At 41.9% G+C, this 16,731-nt stretch overlaps 1 protein-coding gene across 6 annotated transcripts in view; it reads left to right on the forward strand.

Annotated features, from left to right (window-relative positions):
* Positions 1–10,107, forward strand: part of CEP104 (centrosomal protein 104) — a 35,126-nt gene extending 25,019 nt beyond the window's left edge. For all 6 annotated transcript variants that reach the window (XM_005298434.4, XM_024104267.3, XM_042854051.2 and 3 more), the window contains exons 17-22: positions 400–481; positions 1,158–1,266; positions 3,396–3,534; positions 4,003–4,070; positions 4,987–5,077; positions 5,911–10,107. In XM_005298434.4, coding sequence (XP_005298491.1) covers positions 400–481; positions 1,158–1,266; positions 3,396–3,534; positions 4,003–4,070; positions 4,987–5,077; positions 5,911–6,047 — 626 coding nt within the window. In that variant the 3' untranslated portion in view covers positions 6,048–10,107. The remainder of the gene's footprint in view (positions 1–399; positions 482–1,157; positions 1,267–3,395; positions 3,535–4,002; positions 4,071–4,986; positions 5,078–5,910) is intronic.
* Positions 10,108–16,731: the final 6,624 nt, after the last annotated feature.

The raw sequence follows: 16,731 nt of genomic DNA on the forward strand, positions 1-16,731 counted from the left end.
TTGCCATCAGCTAGATGGGTGGATTCTTGCACCAGATCAGATTGGCTTGATTCTATTAGATTGGCTTGGATTGAAGCCAGTTTGGATTTCTCCTCACACTGAGGTAAAATCATCTGCCGCTTTATTTTCAAAATGTTCACCAACATTTTAAGTGGTGACTGTGTGTGCAAACGGTCCGTTGTTGCTGTTTTGTATATGGCAGTGCACCCAAAAGGCCAGCAATTGTCCTGCTGTATCCAGGAACTGTTTTCTCTTGGCACTGCGTACGCTTTAGTTACTTTTCGATGTTTAGGAGTGTACTACTCCAAATAGTCAGTTACCATTAAGACCTTGAGAAACAATATTTATCCAAAAAGAACTAAGAATCATCTATTGAGTTTAATAGATTCCTTGTTACAGGTGAGCAGGTAAAGAAAGTCACCCTACCTGCGGCAACAGAGATTCCAGATGATCATTCCTCGGTTGCAAATTATTTAGATAAGTAAGTAAAAGCAGCAGCTTCTAACCACTTTAAAAGAGTAATTGCTAAAGAGCAGTTAGTGATCATCCAAATGCAAATATCTATACTGACATTTGTGGACAGTTCATTAAATAAGATTTAAATTAAGTGTTAATAGGGGCCATTTTGAATATTTTAATTTCTTCCTCCATATTCTTTATCTTCCAAAATAAATATAATTAATAATGGACAAATCAGGATTACATATCCTTCACCACTTGTACAGTGTGAGGTTTGTACATGTGTTTGAGAAGTTGTGTCCATGGATTAGAAAACCGTCACAATATAACAGCCTATCACTGCTACAGGAACAGAGGCAAAGCTAAGACTAAGATTGTCACACTTAGGGGCTTGATGAAGATACAGAATGCTTTGTGGGATCAGGTAAACTGTCCAAGTGAGCTCTCCCCAGTATTTATTTGTAATAACGTCTCTCTCTTTGAGTGAACGTTTTTAGTTATAGCTACATTACAACTTTACAAAAGTCTCTGCCTGAGCCCAATCAGAGGCGGGAATTATGTAGGGAAGATGTTTTGTACAAAAAAACTGTAGATATGACAGAATTATTTTAAACTGGAAGGATATTTCCCCTCGACTTGGACTACCCGTTTCTTTTAGTAATCTATAGCATTTGTTATTCTTCCTCTGTCTTCTTCAGCCTATGCATTTTTTGTGGTGAAAGGGACGAATCCTTCACAGAGGAAGGCTTGGATCTCCATTACTGGAAACATTGCCCTATGTTGACAAGATGTGAGCACTGCAAACAGGTCAGGCATTGGACTCAAAAGCCTGTATCACTATACAACCTAACATACACATTCCAGAACTAACACAAGCAGTGAATTATTCTGTTGTCAATTGATAAGCTGCAAAAGATGAAAATTGCTGTTTAACAAAAAGTTCTGTTTACAGCAAAATCATTGTCGTGGACAATAACACGAGGAGAGGAGCAGTATAAGGAACCAGATTAACAACCAAAGTAAATCTGCTCAACATACTTGTCCATTTAAAATGTAACAGCACCATTAGAATGAGGAAACTGGAAATGAAGGGGATCTCTCTTCTGGGTTAGGACAAATATCTTTTAAATAGTGTTGTTTGGAAGGAAAGGCGGTGTCACATCTATAGGGGAATCACTGCTACGCAGTATAAGTTGCAGATGCATGTGTGAAAATCAGAGCTCTTGCTGTATGTCAAATTCTAAATCATTTCAGACCAGATGTCATACTGGGGGAGGAGAAGTTAATGATACTCTTCCAAACTCCACCCACAAAATCAGGTCTGCCCACAGAAGAGACCTAGTCAGAGTTGATTACGCAGATGTTCAAAATATGATCACACATGCTCTCTGGGCTCGGCTTTCCCCCCACTTGGGTCCTAATACACCCCTGGCTCTGCTGGGCTCCTTGCGCTTGGCTTCCCCTCAATCGGATTCTGCTGGGCTCAACTCTTTCTTCATTGAGGGAGGAACGTAGCAGTGTCTCCCAAACACATTTGCTGCAGGTGCCAAAGGGAGCTGTCATTCACAGTAGATTGTGAATGTGCAGATTTTCATAATCTAACCCTCCGTCTCCTTTTTTTACACAGTCTGACAATCAGTTGTATTGTTAACATTTTAGGCATCTCAGTAAGCTCCCATTGAGATGAATCGGGCAGCTGATAACACTCGGTGCCATTGGTTCAGGCTCTGCAAATGTGGGCAGGCATCACTGTATCAGTTTCGCTCCATACATGTTTTTGAGGCTGTCTCGACAATTATCACATCTAGAGACTAGATTTTGTCTTTTAAAAAGCGCTGAGATCCTGGAGAACAAGGCAGCATGCCATATGACTACTAACCAGCTCAGTGTGGGCCCTGTTTCAGATATGTATTTATTTGTGGGGGCACTTTAACATTCCGGTGTTACTTGTCGAGTAACTTGTTCCAATTTGTCATACATTTGTTTTGCACTTTCAATTTAAGATACACCTTGGGTGGGGAGAAGAGGGATGTAGCAGGAGAAGCAATTCAAACAAGCACTAAAAAGTGAGAGAGGCCGGGGGTAGCTTATTTCAATTGCTTTTCCTCTTCCTCCTCCCACCTCTACCTTTCTGTTCGTTAGTGTGTAAGCTCCGTTATTTTGTACACCCACTGATTTTTAGATCAGTCCAAATTTACTTCAATATTTACATCTGCTTTGTGACCAACTTCTACCTGAAGTTCAGCTTACAACACTTGTTGGCCCCGAGACCTCCAAGGGAATTGCATCCATTTATTTCAGGATGAACTTGGCCTAGGAGCCCTTACTGAGGTGTTTAATGTGAATCTTTCATTTCTTTACTCAACCACTGGCAGTCAAGGTGGCTTTGAAGCATCTATCTAGACGCTGCTAGCTATGTTGTGCAAAGATTGTCCCAGAAAGAAGCATGTGTTCCTGTTTTGTCTCAGTGCCTCCCTGTACATACATGCAGTGTTAGCAACTTCTATGTTCATACAGAGTACAGTACATGGAATCATTTCTAACAACTGTATTTAAAGGTAAGAATAGAGTTAAACACAGGAACAAGTTTTAAGTTATCTTTCCTTGTTTTATTTTTAAGACTATAATGTTACAGTTTCACTTTAAATGTGCAGGTTACATGTGTAAGAAACACAAGCAGAGTTTTATCAGATTTAGGCATTTTTGAAATTTTACCCTGAGCCCCATTTTCAAAGGTGAATTAGGAGCCCAAGTTTCATTGATTTTTTTCAATGACATTTAGGCTTGTAAGTGCCTACGTCACTTTTAAAAATGAGATTTGAGCTCTAAAGTCACTTGAGATCTTTGGAAAATATTATTCTTAATTTCATAGCACAATACAAGTCTATTCCTGTATCTCTTGTATTCTCAGCCACCTGTCTGGTTTCCTGTTGCAGGTGGTGGAAATAGCAAGCCTGACCGAGCACTTGCTGACTGAGTGTGATAAAAAAGATGGCTTTGGGAAATGTCAGCGCTGTAGCGAGGCCATTCCAAAAGAGGAACTGCCCAAACATGTGAAGGGAAAGACTTGCAATCGTGAGTAGTTTCAAATGGAATAAGTGACGCCAGGGGGAGCTGCAAGGACTCAATTCCTTTGGAAAATCAGGCCACTTCTATGTAGGTGCTGAACTATGGATTTGGAATCCTAACTTGAGGCTAAGGATTGAATATTTTTGGCCTAAATGTTTTTGCTTTCCAGTGCTCCCTGCACTTAGCTCCTATTAACGCATGTGGGAGTGTCTACGGAGCAAGAACAGAAAACCCCTTAAGATTGCTCCACAGTTTTAGTTTGCTCCTCATCACTGTAGAACAAGCTGAAGGCACTTCCGTGTTAGCTGTTCTCCCTTGATCATGAGATCGGTTTCTTGACTAGGCAGGGGAAGGTAGAATAGCAGCTAGTTCCATCTCTTGCTCACAGAAACAGGCAGAGATCGATCTGTTCCTCTCGCATTTGGCAAAGCACGTGGCAATAGCGTAACTCTTTTTTCTTTCTAATCATTTCAGCTGCAAAACCAGAAAAGGTGGCAAACCATTGTCCATTGTGCCATGAAAACTTCGCCCCAGGAGAGGAGGTAAGAGAAAATGAGTGTGGTGTCAAATTGGTCTTGCCAGTCTTGTTACTAAGACTTCAATAATTTGTCCTTTAACACTGAAATTACCTACATTGCCTGAACATAACCATATCAAAAAGTGCCTGGAGTCTCTGCCTGTGGCTTCAGATTCTAGAACAATGATAGGTATCGGGTATCAGAGGGGTAGCCATGTTAGTCTGGATCTGTAAAAAGCAACAGAGAATCCTGTGGCACCTTTAAGACTAACAGATGTATTGGAGCATAAGCTTTCGTGGGTGATTGCCCACTTCGTCGCATGCGTCCGACAAAGTGGGCATTCACCCATGAAAGCTTATGCTCCAATACATCTGTTATTCTTAAAGGTGCCACAGGACTCTGTTGCTTAGAACAATGATAGTAAATGCAAACTGGTAGCAAACTACTTTCAAAGGCTGTTCTAAAAGATTTTAATGGCCGCCTTGCTTCTTTTGAAATCAGCCTTGGAGCAGAAAGTGGTGCCTCTAATTCTCCCCACACCTTAATTTCCTTTGCTAAGTGATTTGATGGAGTTACATTTAGGCTTGTTCAGGTTACAGCAGGAATTGATTATCCATGTTTGGTTTTCATTCAGAGGTCTTTTCTAAATCTGATCAAGACAGTAGTTAATAGGCAAAAGAATGAGACAGCGTGTCATCTTAAACCCAAGCTGTCTGTGAGATGTTCCTGATTTTGTCCTCCGTGCAGGCCAAAACTATTGAAATCTGCTTGCTTTTCTCAGTAAAATAACACCTAGCATTTCATTTTTCCTTTGATGCTGTAAGAAGTGTGTGTGCGTGCGCATGCCTGCGCATATGTGTAGATACAGAAATAGCGTTCGTATGAAAGACCTGCTATTTCTCTGCTTTTGTAACACCACTTGTTTCTTAATTTATCATAGGCCTGGAAATCTCACCTAATGGGCAAAGATGGCTGTAGAATGAATCTGCGGCGGGCGCATACACTAAATAAAACCCTGCTGATGCAGCCTGGTATGGATTTCCTTGTGATTACTATGCTTTTCACTTTGTTCACTTATTTAAGCAGAAGGCTCTATTCTAGAAAGCAGGTTGATCCTTAGTCAATAACCATTCAATGCATTATTCAAGTATTTGTATATGGTGACTCTGTATTTCTAAATATGTTGGTATAAAATAGCACACACAGAGGGCAAATTACCCTCTGATACTCCAGTCAATCTCAATGACTTCAGCACAGATGCGCTGTTGTAATGGAATGGAGAAGTTTTTAATTTTGTCTTATCGTTTGTCTCATTTTATGGAGCAGCATGCCCCAAAGACTCTTCTTACTGTAGTTGTCCTCTTGTATCCTACGGTATGCTATGAACCGAACAGATCCAGTAGTGCACAGGCAGCCGCTTAAATCCTATACTGTCAATGTGCCTCAGGCTTGAGAGGGGCCAATTAGAGATGCTAATCTAATCCTAACTATGGAATGGAGTGAAGTGAATAGGTAGTCTTTATCTGTCCTGTAGAGAACTAGAAATTAGGACACTGGGGTTGATAAGCATCATACAACTGCCTGAGGCAGGTAAGTAGATGGGAACTGAACTCTGACCATGGACTCGTGTCACATATGGTGGGTCTCTGAACAAACTGATGGTATGTTGATGTCAGATGTTAATGTTTACTCTCTGGCCTGGATTCAAACTTACGATCCATCTCCTATTACCATGCCTGTGAATAATCCTGTCACTTCAAAGTCAATCTTATTTCTGTCAATGTTGTAGCTCAGGCATGTACTTGAAATGCAAGAGATGTGCAGTATTTGTTTGTGATTGATAATCTGTATGTTCTTTTTCCAGGGAAAGCAGCAGGATTAACCGTAACCAAATCGGGTCCTACAGCAACAAAGTTTCGACCCCCCTCTGTAGGAAGCAAGATCCCTACCCCAAAAGGGGGCCTGAATAAAAGCACTGGCAGAACATATGCAAAGCGATGACATGAGAAGTACTTGTTTCCTTTGTCTCCATAACTGAGCAAGTTTTATGTGATGCACAACATTTCCAAGATTTGTTTACAAGTGATAGGAGTCCCACATCATCCATTTCACCTGAACTACACACTGCCGTTTATCAACCACAAATAGTGTTTGACTGCTTCATTTACCCAATAGTTAAAGCTTAGATATTGGTTGTCTCTGTGCAGTGTTGTGTATAATTATCCCAAGAACCTGCATCTCACTTTTAGTGATGTGCAGTCTTTTGGGTACAGCGCCTCTGGCCTGCTGCACTCCTTTTGCACTTCCCCAATAGCATGGAGGGAGCAGAAAGCAGCCGAACCTTCCCTGATGAGGATTCTCTCAGCCTGGGGGAGTCCGTAGTAGTATAGATCCAGCATAGCCAGATCCTGAACTATCCACTGCAGCAGCAACCAATGTAGAGATCCTGGCCAAAATAGAGCATGCTTCGGCTATCCCTGGTCAGTGTATTGTCCCATGGGACTAGGGTGGTAGCTAGTGTAACGAGCATCCTGGATGCTAGGACAAGTAAGGAACTGGCCCCAGGATCAGGAAGCCACAACTGGCTCTTTTGGCCCTTCCGCGGAGCACAGCTGAGACTCTAGCCCTTCTGATTCAAACTAAATCAGGTTTTCAGAACAAAGCTTTGACGTATCTGTTCCTTTGAACCAAAGCTAATGTTCGCTTACAAATACTCCCCAAACATCTAGGGAATGCAATCATTGTATCATGTGACTTTATCAGTTTAATGAAGTCACTATACAATTTGTTGGTAATTGTTCTTTGCCAAAACTTGCTTGGTTGTGTGACACAGTAAAAGTCATAGTGTCATTACCTGATTGAGGGGAAATAAGTACTAGTTGTATAGAAATAGAACTACAATAAGACTATAGTCTCACTTACCTACAGTATAGGTCTACTATGTGTATTTTTGCACCATTCCAGCAAATCAAAACCAATCTACAGAGAAATTATCATATTTAGGCTTTGAAACACATCACTGAATATTAGAAACACAATAGCTGTATTGCAATCACAGTAGCCTTGCTGAAGTTAAGTTTGTGTCATAGAAGTGTCACAACCCAACTGTTCTAATGTATAGCTAACAAAAATTAAAGTAGAAAGTAAGTCTTGAGCAGCTAAAAGTATTCCTTTACTAGACACCTTGAAATTCTCTAGCTGGCCAATGTTACGTAGCCACAGAATGATGTGGTTAAACAATATGCTCTTTCTAGAAAAACTTTAACTGCTCTTACATTCCTTTGGGTTGGCTGTCTTATCTCCAGATCCAAGTCTGATATGATCAGTATAATGAATATTTCAGGTAGCAGCTTTTATATTCTATTATAACTACATATACATAGAAAAATATACCTGTTTATACAGAGTACCTGTTAGACATTTATAGCAAGGGCTTAAGCATAAATTATTCTGTCAGTTAGTCATGTTTAAAAAAGCAGATTGTACTTCCAAAACAATTTATTTTATAAATATGATTAGACAGACTCATGTGAACAGATACACACCTGGAGCAGTGAACTTGTGAAATAGCAATTTCCCTAAATTAAAACTCTACCAGAGCTGTTTAATTCAGAAATAACATTGGAGAGTCACCAGTGCAGGCCAGGAACATATTTTGAATCCTGCAAGATCCAGCCTGTAGTTTCTCTCTACCCATAAGGTGCCCAGTTTATAAGCAGAACAAGAATCTGAAAAGTTTTTGTCAATTGCCTTGTTCTCTGTTATCCACCCTAACATCTTGTAAAGCAAAAAATCATCCCACTCTCTGAAGACTGTAATTATCCATTATGCCACATACTAACATGATTTGATAGTAATTCAGCAACACCCACTGACTGAACCTTAATTATAGAACCATCAATGTGTCTACAGCAATCCCATCTGTTCAGGGGGTTCTAATCATTCTGGGAGGCAGGTTATTGGTTGAGGGGGCAAATTTTGTTTTAGCAAAAGTGGACAAAATTAATGTTGGTCATTTAACTTACAGAACTGTAAAAAGCTAGTCATTTCTCTTGGATGCTTCAGCTCAAAACTGCTATGTTTCTAAACTGAGATTATGCAAATGATTTTTCTGTAACAATAATGTATACTTCATTTAGGACCTAATTCGACTCCCAGTGAAGTTTAATAGAAAGATTCTGATTGACTTCAGTAGGTTTTGGATCAGCCCTTATAACAATACATGTCTGTGAGTAAAAGCTACCAGGAAGTGTAGCTTTGAAAAACAGTTTCTCTAGAGGGAGAGAAGTTACTGTTCAAAGGCTTTTACTACACTTTTCAATGGGTTTTACAACCTGCATTTGCTGTGCACAGTTAGTGCAGTACATATACCAAAATGTGTTTCTCCAATAGACAATAAAAGTTCCCAATAAATTTTAATTTTTTTTAAGTCACCAAAGTGCCAAAAGAGTTGCTGTTTAAATAGCCTCTTTGACAGCCACGTAGTCTCCATCAATGATTTCTCCATCCTATTTGCTCGGACAACGTAACACTTTCTGAACTGCAAATAAGAGACAAACCTATTCATAAAAACGCATTGTGAAATCCTGGCCCTGTTGAATTCAATAGAAGTCTTACTATTGACTTCAGTGGGGCTGGAATTTCACCCGCAGTCTAGCTTATTCTACAGCTATGTGTTCGTGAGCAGCTGTTTGAAGTGTTAACCCAATCTATTTATTATTTAACTTTTAACATAACATGCTGCACTTCTACGTCACTTTCCTCCCAAAGAGCTGAATAAGATTGTTGCTCCACTGCCCAGTAGTCTGTGGGGATGGCAAAAGCTTCCTTTAGATAGAATTGTTTGATATTGTAAGAGTGGGCTAAGAGAAACCTGCTACCAGTAAAGGATATATAGTGGGAGAAGGAAGTGTCTGTTGCAGGAGAAAATACTTCTTGATTAGAAGGGAACAGATTGTATAACCACAGAAATATGAAACTCGTTAAATTGTTACTAACAACAGTAGTGTAAATGCATAGTAAAATGTTTAACTGTATGCCCTTCCTTGTGTGTGTGGACAAGCAGCTTCCTTAGATATTAGCAGGAGCACTGACTGCAAGAGAAGGAAAATATGGTATACCTCATAGGTTGTCTCTCTCTAGGAAATTTGTGGCCCATTGTTTGTCACCAGTGTAGCTCCAATGCTGGTAGCATTAGGGGAGGAGTATAGTCTTGAGACTGATTTCCCCTCTGTAGCTCAGCCCACCAAAGTGATGCTTGGAGACACTAACAAAAGCCGTGTATACTGAGAGGAGAGAGCCGGTACCCTTGGTGAAATTTGACCTTCCCTTCTGTTTACTCATAAGTCTAGCCTTTTCAAGGAGGAGTGCTGCCCAAATCTTCGTTAATGCCAAGACTCAGCTCTAAATAGAATCCCAGAGGTTGGTTGAATATTGCCTTAAAAATGGGAAAGGGTTTTAAGAACTATAATTACTAAAAAATAAAAATCCCTTTTTAAAAAAAAAAAAAATATTTTAAAGCTTTAGCTCTAGTGACCTTCTCCCCTGGCTATTTTCAGGGCCCTAATTTCATAATAACACTTTCTCTCATTAGCTTTTTAGTAAAATAAACATTCATAAATCAACATTCCACTGTGCAGTTTTGCTTTAAACAGAACACTGAGTTCTGAGGTGTAGTGTGTTAAAACACAGTACGTGCACATCCTGGAACAGACCTTAAAACACCTTTTATTCATTGTAAATTTCAAGATATTTCCTTCTGAGATAAAATTAATTGTTCTGCACCATTGTCCACTGCAGGATTCAGAAATACGGGATTATAGTAATCTGAAAGCAATATTTTTTTCTTTTGCCACATTGATACGAATTTGCTGTATTTATTGTATTTTGTATATACTATACTATATTTGTAGTGTACAGTTTTTATAGAGCTTATGTGCTGTGTACATGTCTATGAATTTTATAAGCACCTTGCAGCACTTGCATTTGAAATGCTGTTGTATGTAACCTTTAAACACTCCTTCACATATTTGTTAGAAATTAAATTGTCTCCATTTTAAAACCTGATCTTGGAGTCCCTTATGCAGGCAAAAGTCCTGTTGACTTTGCTCAGAGTTTAGCTTGTGTAGTGACTGTAGGGTCAGTTGATAAGATGCCAGAGTACAGCTTACCTTTGAACGGCCCAAACCTGTCATCTTTTATACACGGAATTCAATGGACCTACTCCTGTCTGAAAAGGTTCTTGTGCATGTAAATATTTGCTGGATTGGGCCCTCCTGGGGTGCACTGCACTGGTAAATGTGACTCTTCTTACAGTGTGGTGTCTTTTGAATCCGGCGATTAATAGTTAAAACAAAGGCATTTAGTTAAATCCTTCGCATAACTGCAGCGGCAAAGATGCTCGCTGTCTCTTATTTTGACTAGGTGGAAGTCCAGAAAAAGGCCAGGGGATAGACTTTTATAACTACATCATTTATAGGTTAAGCCCAGGAATTGGAATAAAGGCCATATTTTCTGTTGTTGTTCATCATTTTGAATAGCTGATAAATTTGGGGATGAACTTGGCATTGTTTTCAGGAATTCAGTATTGCTTCTTTCTGGCATCTCCAATTGTATTATTATTTCACTAGGAGGGTGGTGAAGCACTGGAATGGGTTACCTAGGGAGGTGGTGGAATCTCCTTCCTTGGAGGTTTTTAAGGCCCGGCTTGACAAAGCCCTGGCTGGGATGATTTAGTTGGGAATTGGTCCTGCTTTGAGCAGGGGGTTGGACTAGATACCTCCTGAGGTCCCTTCCAACCCTGATATTCTATGATTCTTCCCTTGGCTAGGACTTGCTCATCTCTAAGGTGTTTGAAAGTTGTGATGCTTAGGTCACCTGTCTAAAATGTGCATCTCCCTATTTCATGTGTCAGCGCTTCACAGCAGGTGTGTGAACTGCTTTCCTACCATCTTGGGCAACCTTCTAGAGTTTAACTAGGCTCCTTGTCTGCAATAACTGCACAGCTTCCTTACATTCTACTAGTCAGTGCTAAATCCTTTTGTGTTTATACTTGCTAATACAAAGACCCAAGGCAAACTTCAGCACTTTTGAACATTATCAGGACTGGGGCCATTGCTTACTGGATTTTGATTCCATAAATAAAATACAAAAAGGTTCAGAGAAAGGCAACAAAGATGATCCAGGGTATGAAACGGCTTTCCCACACAGGGACTTTAGTGCTGTTCAGCTTAGAAAAGAGGTGACTAAGGGGGGGCGGGATATGATAGAGGTCTACAAAATCATGAGTGGTGTGGGAAAAGTGAATAGAGAAGTGTTATTTACACTTTCACACAATACAAAAATCAGGGGTCACCTGGTGAAATGAACAGGCAGCAGGTTTAATACAAATAAAAGGAAGTACTTCTTCACACAACGCACAACTAGCCTGTGACGCTCATTGCCATGGAATATTGTGATGGCCAAAACTAAACTCTGTTAAAAAAAAAAAGGACTAGATAAGTTCATGGAGAATAGATCGACCAATGGCTATTAGCCAAGATAGTCAGGAATGCAACCACATGCTTGGGCAATCCTAAATCTCTGACTGCCAGAAGCCAGGAGGGGAAGACCAGTGGATAACCCCCTGAAGCTCTGGTACTGGCCACTCTCAGAGACAGGATTCTGGGCTAGATGGACCATTAGTCTGACCTAGTAAGGCCGTTCTCACATTATTTTGATAGCTTTTTTTTTTTTTTTTTTTTGAATGTTGCACATATGTTTCACGTTGTGTAAAGGAGAACAGTACTCCTTTTTCTCCAGGCTAGCGCTATGAAATTCTAAAATGCAAGCAGCTCCTCTCTCCATGAATAAACTCAGGATTACATATTGTAAATAACTTTATTTCTCTTCTAACATTCCAGGCTTCTGGGATGAGCAAAATGGTTCCAAATTTCTGTTGTCTGCATCATCTCTGTAACTCACTCCTGGTGCAGCACTAGTTCTGTTCTCTGCAGATCTATGCACCTCAGGGCTTAAAGCACTGGCAGGTTATCACTGTTCCACGCACACCATTGCTAGCACTAGAGGAGCTGCACCTCGCTGATGTCATTCAGCTATTGAGCAAAGTTAGATGAGACAGTAGCAAAAATAGCTGAGCCCTACACTACAGCTTCAACATCTGCTGCCTTCAGCAGTTCCACTGCGGTTGAGTTATGGCTATAAGATTTGCTAGTATAGATCGTCCCCAAAGGAATGCTGTTACACAAAAAACATTTAAAAGCTTTAAAAAGTATTTGTGTGTGTTTTAATTTTCAGTGGAAACTTTGTTTAAATGTAAACTTTCCCCTTCAGGGTTGTGATCCAAACACAACTTTGTGAAAGTGACAAGACAGACCAGTTCTGTTTTCATTGTCCCCAGTGACTGACGTGCAAAAAGTAAACACAATGTAAATGGTGAAAAGGAAATGTAGGTTTAAAATTCTGTTTGTCGAAGTAAATATAGTAGGGTAACACCTAAGGCTTTTAGTAACATAGGAACAGAGTTTTGCTGATGGCCTTTTTTCCACATTGTCTCAACTATTTTACAAAACCATACTATGGATTGGAAAGCATGTATTCACAGGAGGAAATGAGGATGCAGCCTGTTGTCTCACGGCATTTAAAATAACAATAAAAATATGTACCCCAGGGCAACTCCTCTGAAGTCATCTTTTAAGTCCTTAATGCCTTCAGTTAAGTCCAGGGTAGCTTACGTTTTTTGCAACATCTTTTAGGAAGTGCACATTTTAATAAGGATTTTAGAGTGTGATAGTCTATATATAATCTGAGCATGTACTACGAAGTCAAAATTGCAATCCCAAAATAGAGGTTTGATCTTATTCAATTATCTAGAATTAGAAACAATTTAGAGGTGGATAAGTGGAAATTTTCAGAGACCTCAGAACAAATTTATTAATAATCACAATAACACCATTATAGATAATTTTAAAAAATGTATGATTTAACAGGGCTGCTTCCTTTTTAATAAGCAGTCTGTTTTCCATCCTTTGGTAAAATAAACTCTTGAATGAAAAACACAATGAGACATTCCCATGCTATGAAAGAAGAAACATGTTTCCAGTGGCTTTGGTGGGTTCTGGAGTGAAATATTCTGGAGCTAAAACTATTTTGCAAGGTCTTATCTTGCAGGGTAAAGGAATTCCCTCCCCCCAAAAAACAACCTGATTATCATGTGCACGCCTAGCTCAGCAATATTGCAGCATCACTTCTAAAGACAGAACAGACTTTGGCTCCTATGCTGTGGCTTTTCCATTTCAAAGTACTGGGCTCTGTGAGTATCTGCCAATTTTTTCATCGATCTAAATGGCAGAGACTATTCAAGAGCATAGAGCATGCACTCTCTCCAGGAGAGTCTCCCCGGCCTCTGCTTGGAATTCCACTACAACAAATGATTTGATTGTTCAGTACTTGGCAGTTGTGATGATTTTCCTTGGTTGATCAGAATAATCTCTCTCTGGAGAGCAGGCCTGACCCTAGAGGTCTTCAGCTATCAGGTGCAGTGGGCTAACACCTGGATGAAATATATAAATTAAATTTTATTGCTATGTTTTAATAAAATTCCATCTATTTTAGCAAGTACTGATGGTGTCTCTGCTTTTGACAAACATGCTCGGTCCTGTGTGTGCTATTGTCTGCTGAGCTCACTAACCTTCCAGTGGTTTGATTTCTGATTTACTCAATTCCCACATGAAACCTTCGCAGGCACAGCTCACTGCACCTCACCTTTCAGGAACATTAAAAGGGAACCCAGGAAAGGCAGATTTTTAGCTGCTCTTCTCAAACAAGGCACCCAAATCACTGATTTCCCCCCCTGAAAATATGCCCTGAGAAAATCTGGAACAAGAAGTTAGAGGTTAATCAACATGTGTAAACCTGAATAAAAATATGTTATGTACTCTCCAAGGAGAGAACCATGCTTTATCTTGCATCATAGTAAACGTATTCTCTGTTGGTTGTTTCTCCTTCTCTCTCTCTCTCTCTCTCCCTGCCTTAGGGTACACTGATGTCCATGTAACTTGCATGATCTCTGAATTTGTCCTTGTAGCTTGTCACCAGGTTAAAAAAAAACTAGTTAATTGGTGACTCAAGTCTCATTCATTCATAAAAACAAGCCTCTCTCAGCACCTAGTTTAAACTGATCACTGTTGTCTGAGGCAAGAGGGGGCTGTGGTGTTAGGTCACAAATTTGCCATCTAGCCTTTGGTTTTGTTCTTTGGGAAAGCTGCAGCAGCATAAATGTAGAAGTGGGCAGGAAATGTAAATCTGGTGAGGCAATGCCCAGTCACACTGCAAAGCAAAGGATTTCACAGTGCAGAGCAGCTCATCGCAAGGCCCCGGAGCATTAATGCTCCTGGGCCATTCTGGCCAGAGCTTTTTGAGTGAAGTGAAATGAACTGTCCTAGCACAGCTGACTCTCTTGTCATGTACAAGCTCCCCCATCCTTAGTAATGCCTCTGGCATCATCTTGTGCACCAACAGCAAGCCCTTGTAGAAGCAAGAGACCCTGTTCATAACACTGCTTCTGCACCTGACAGTCCCAAAAGTCCTGAAGCCTGGGTGGGTCTCAGGCATATGCCCAGGAACACATGGTCAATGGGGAAGAGCTGGATCGTCTCGGAAGCCAAGAACAATCTTCTGGCCAAGGCGGTGGCTATGAGGAAGCCTCCCCCACTGGCACAGAAGGTAGGGCTCGTCATAGAGCCCCTTGGGGATATAGTACCTAGTATGCCTGTTCCGCCTGGGGAAAGCCCCACGGCTGATGTCCCCAACAAAGGGCCAGGGCAGGTTGGGGTCTCCGCACCGGGATCCAGGAAATCCAGCATGTTACCTGTGTGCACGAAGACGTCGCTGCCTTGGAAGAGGAACTCGACCTGTGGGCAGTGCCGGTGGAACCAGCGCAGGAAGTTGACCTCCTGCAGGGTGCGCACAAGGAAGAGGGTCCGGCCCCGGCCACCTCCAGCTTGCGGCCCTGCATGCCCTGCACGGCCACCTGCCACTCGAAGTGCTCCAGCCCTGACTTGACAGCGAAGAGCAGGGCCGTGCGGTCGCCCTGGCATTTCTCGGGTGGCTGAGTCATGGCAGTGGCGGTACAGTAGGAAGGGGTGGAATCGCCCATCCACCTGCCCAAGCCAGCCCGGGGCACCCGGCACCATACAGCTTAGCGCCTTGCCCCAAGAGGAGCCCTGGCTCAGGGTACTATGGACCAGCTGGAGCCAGCCCTGGGGGGGGGGCCAGTGCCCCCTGGACCCTGGCTCCAGTTGATGCAGCTGGTGCAGGGTGAGCAGCATGGCCAGGAGACAGGAGAGGCTCAGGCCAGTCCTCAGCACCATGTGCAGCCTGCAGCTGCCTTCCATGCTGGGCAGCGGACCCTTGCCAGCAGTTAGGCATCCATGCGCCCTGCCTGGGCCCCTGCACTCGCTGCCTGTCGGGGGCACCGTCAGCAGGTCTGGCTCCAGGTTACCACTTCTCCAGCCTGGAGCTAGCCCACCCCAAGAGATGTGCAGAGTGCTTCTGGTGTCCTGGCCATGGGCTGACTGCAGGGTCACTCCCCAGGGCGAGCCTGCCAGGATAGGACAGGCTCCCTTGGCCACCACTTGAGCCCAGAACTGCTTGGCTTGATGCCTGAGTTGCAGGTACCAGCATGGCCCTCTGTGTGGAGAAGCTGGGGGGAAGGGAGTGCAGTTCTTGGCCTCCCTGACTTAATGCATTGTTCAGCCTTTCTCATGTCGATCATATCCAACAATAACAGGGAGAGGCAGGGGGAGCAGCCTTAGCAGAACTTTGCTGGCGAGTCTGGGGCTGTGAGATCTGGCTGGGTGTTGGAATAAGAGTGCAGAATGAGCACAGATCAAAGCAGGCTTTTGGAGATAGTGCCAGGGTTTTAAAGCACTACAAACTTGCCAAGTAACTCAGATGGCTGGGATGTTAATATGACCCCAGTGACTCCATTTCTTGCTGTGCAGGCATAGTCAGTGCAGCTTGTCCAAAATGACCCCCTGCCCACACACACACATACCCTTGAAGAAGAGCTCGGTGTAAGCTCCAAGCTTGTCTCTCTCACCAACAGGAGCTGGTCCAATGACAGACAGTACCTCACTCACCTTGACAAAGAAGTTGCTGTGTGAGTCTTTTAAGAGAGACAATGAGCACTGAGAGTTAGCCCTGACTGTTAGAAAATCAGAAGTGTGAAAATTGGGAATATATTTTTTCAAATAAACAGATTATTTTACATCTACTATAATCACAACACACACATTATTGCTCAACTCTCAGGGAAGTAGAACAGGAAAACCGAAAAGCTAGTTGGCTGTCAGTAAATGACCAGCAATCAGATCACTAACTTAAATTTAAGCAAGTGCAAAACTATTGGCAAGCCGAGAGTATTAATATTCCTCGCTATAACACCCCTTTATAATATTTTCTTGCTCTAATTGAGCAACACATGGCACTAGTCATCTTGCTTTCTGGTAATATACATACGTGGACAAGATACCCCCTCTGTTGGCAGAGCAATAGATTCACTCCTAGTGTTTTAGCTAGAAGTTAGAGACATACTCTGAAGACACACGTAGCATCTGATTTTGCTGGTATCTGTGTTTCTGTACCATAGTGTATATTTTTTGAAGTTTCTTTCAGAATGACAGGA

Source organism: Chrysemys picta, chromosome 21 (assembly GCF_011386835.1).
Source record: "Chrysemys picta bellii isolate R12L10 chromosome 21, ASM1138683v2, whole genome shotgun sequence".
Lineage (NCBI taxonomy): Eukaryota > Metazoa > Chordata > Testudines > Emydidae > Chrysemys > Chrysemys picta.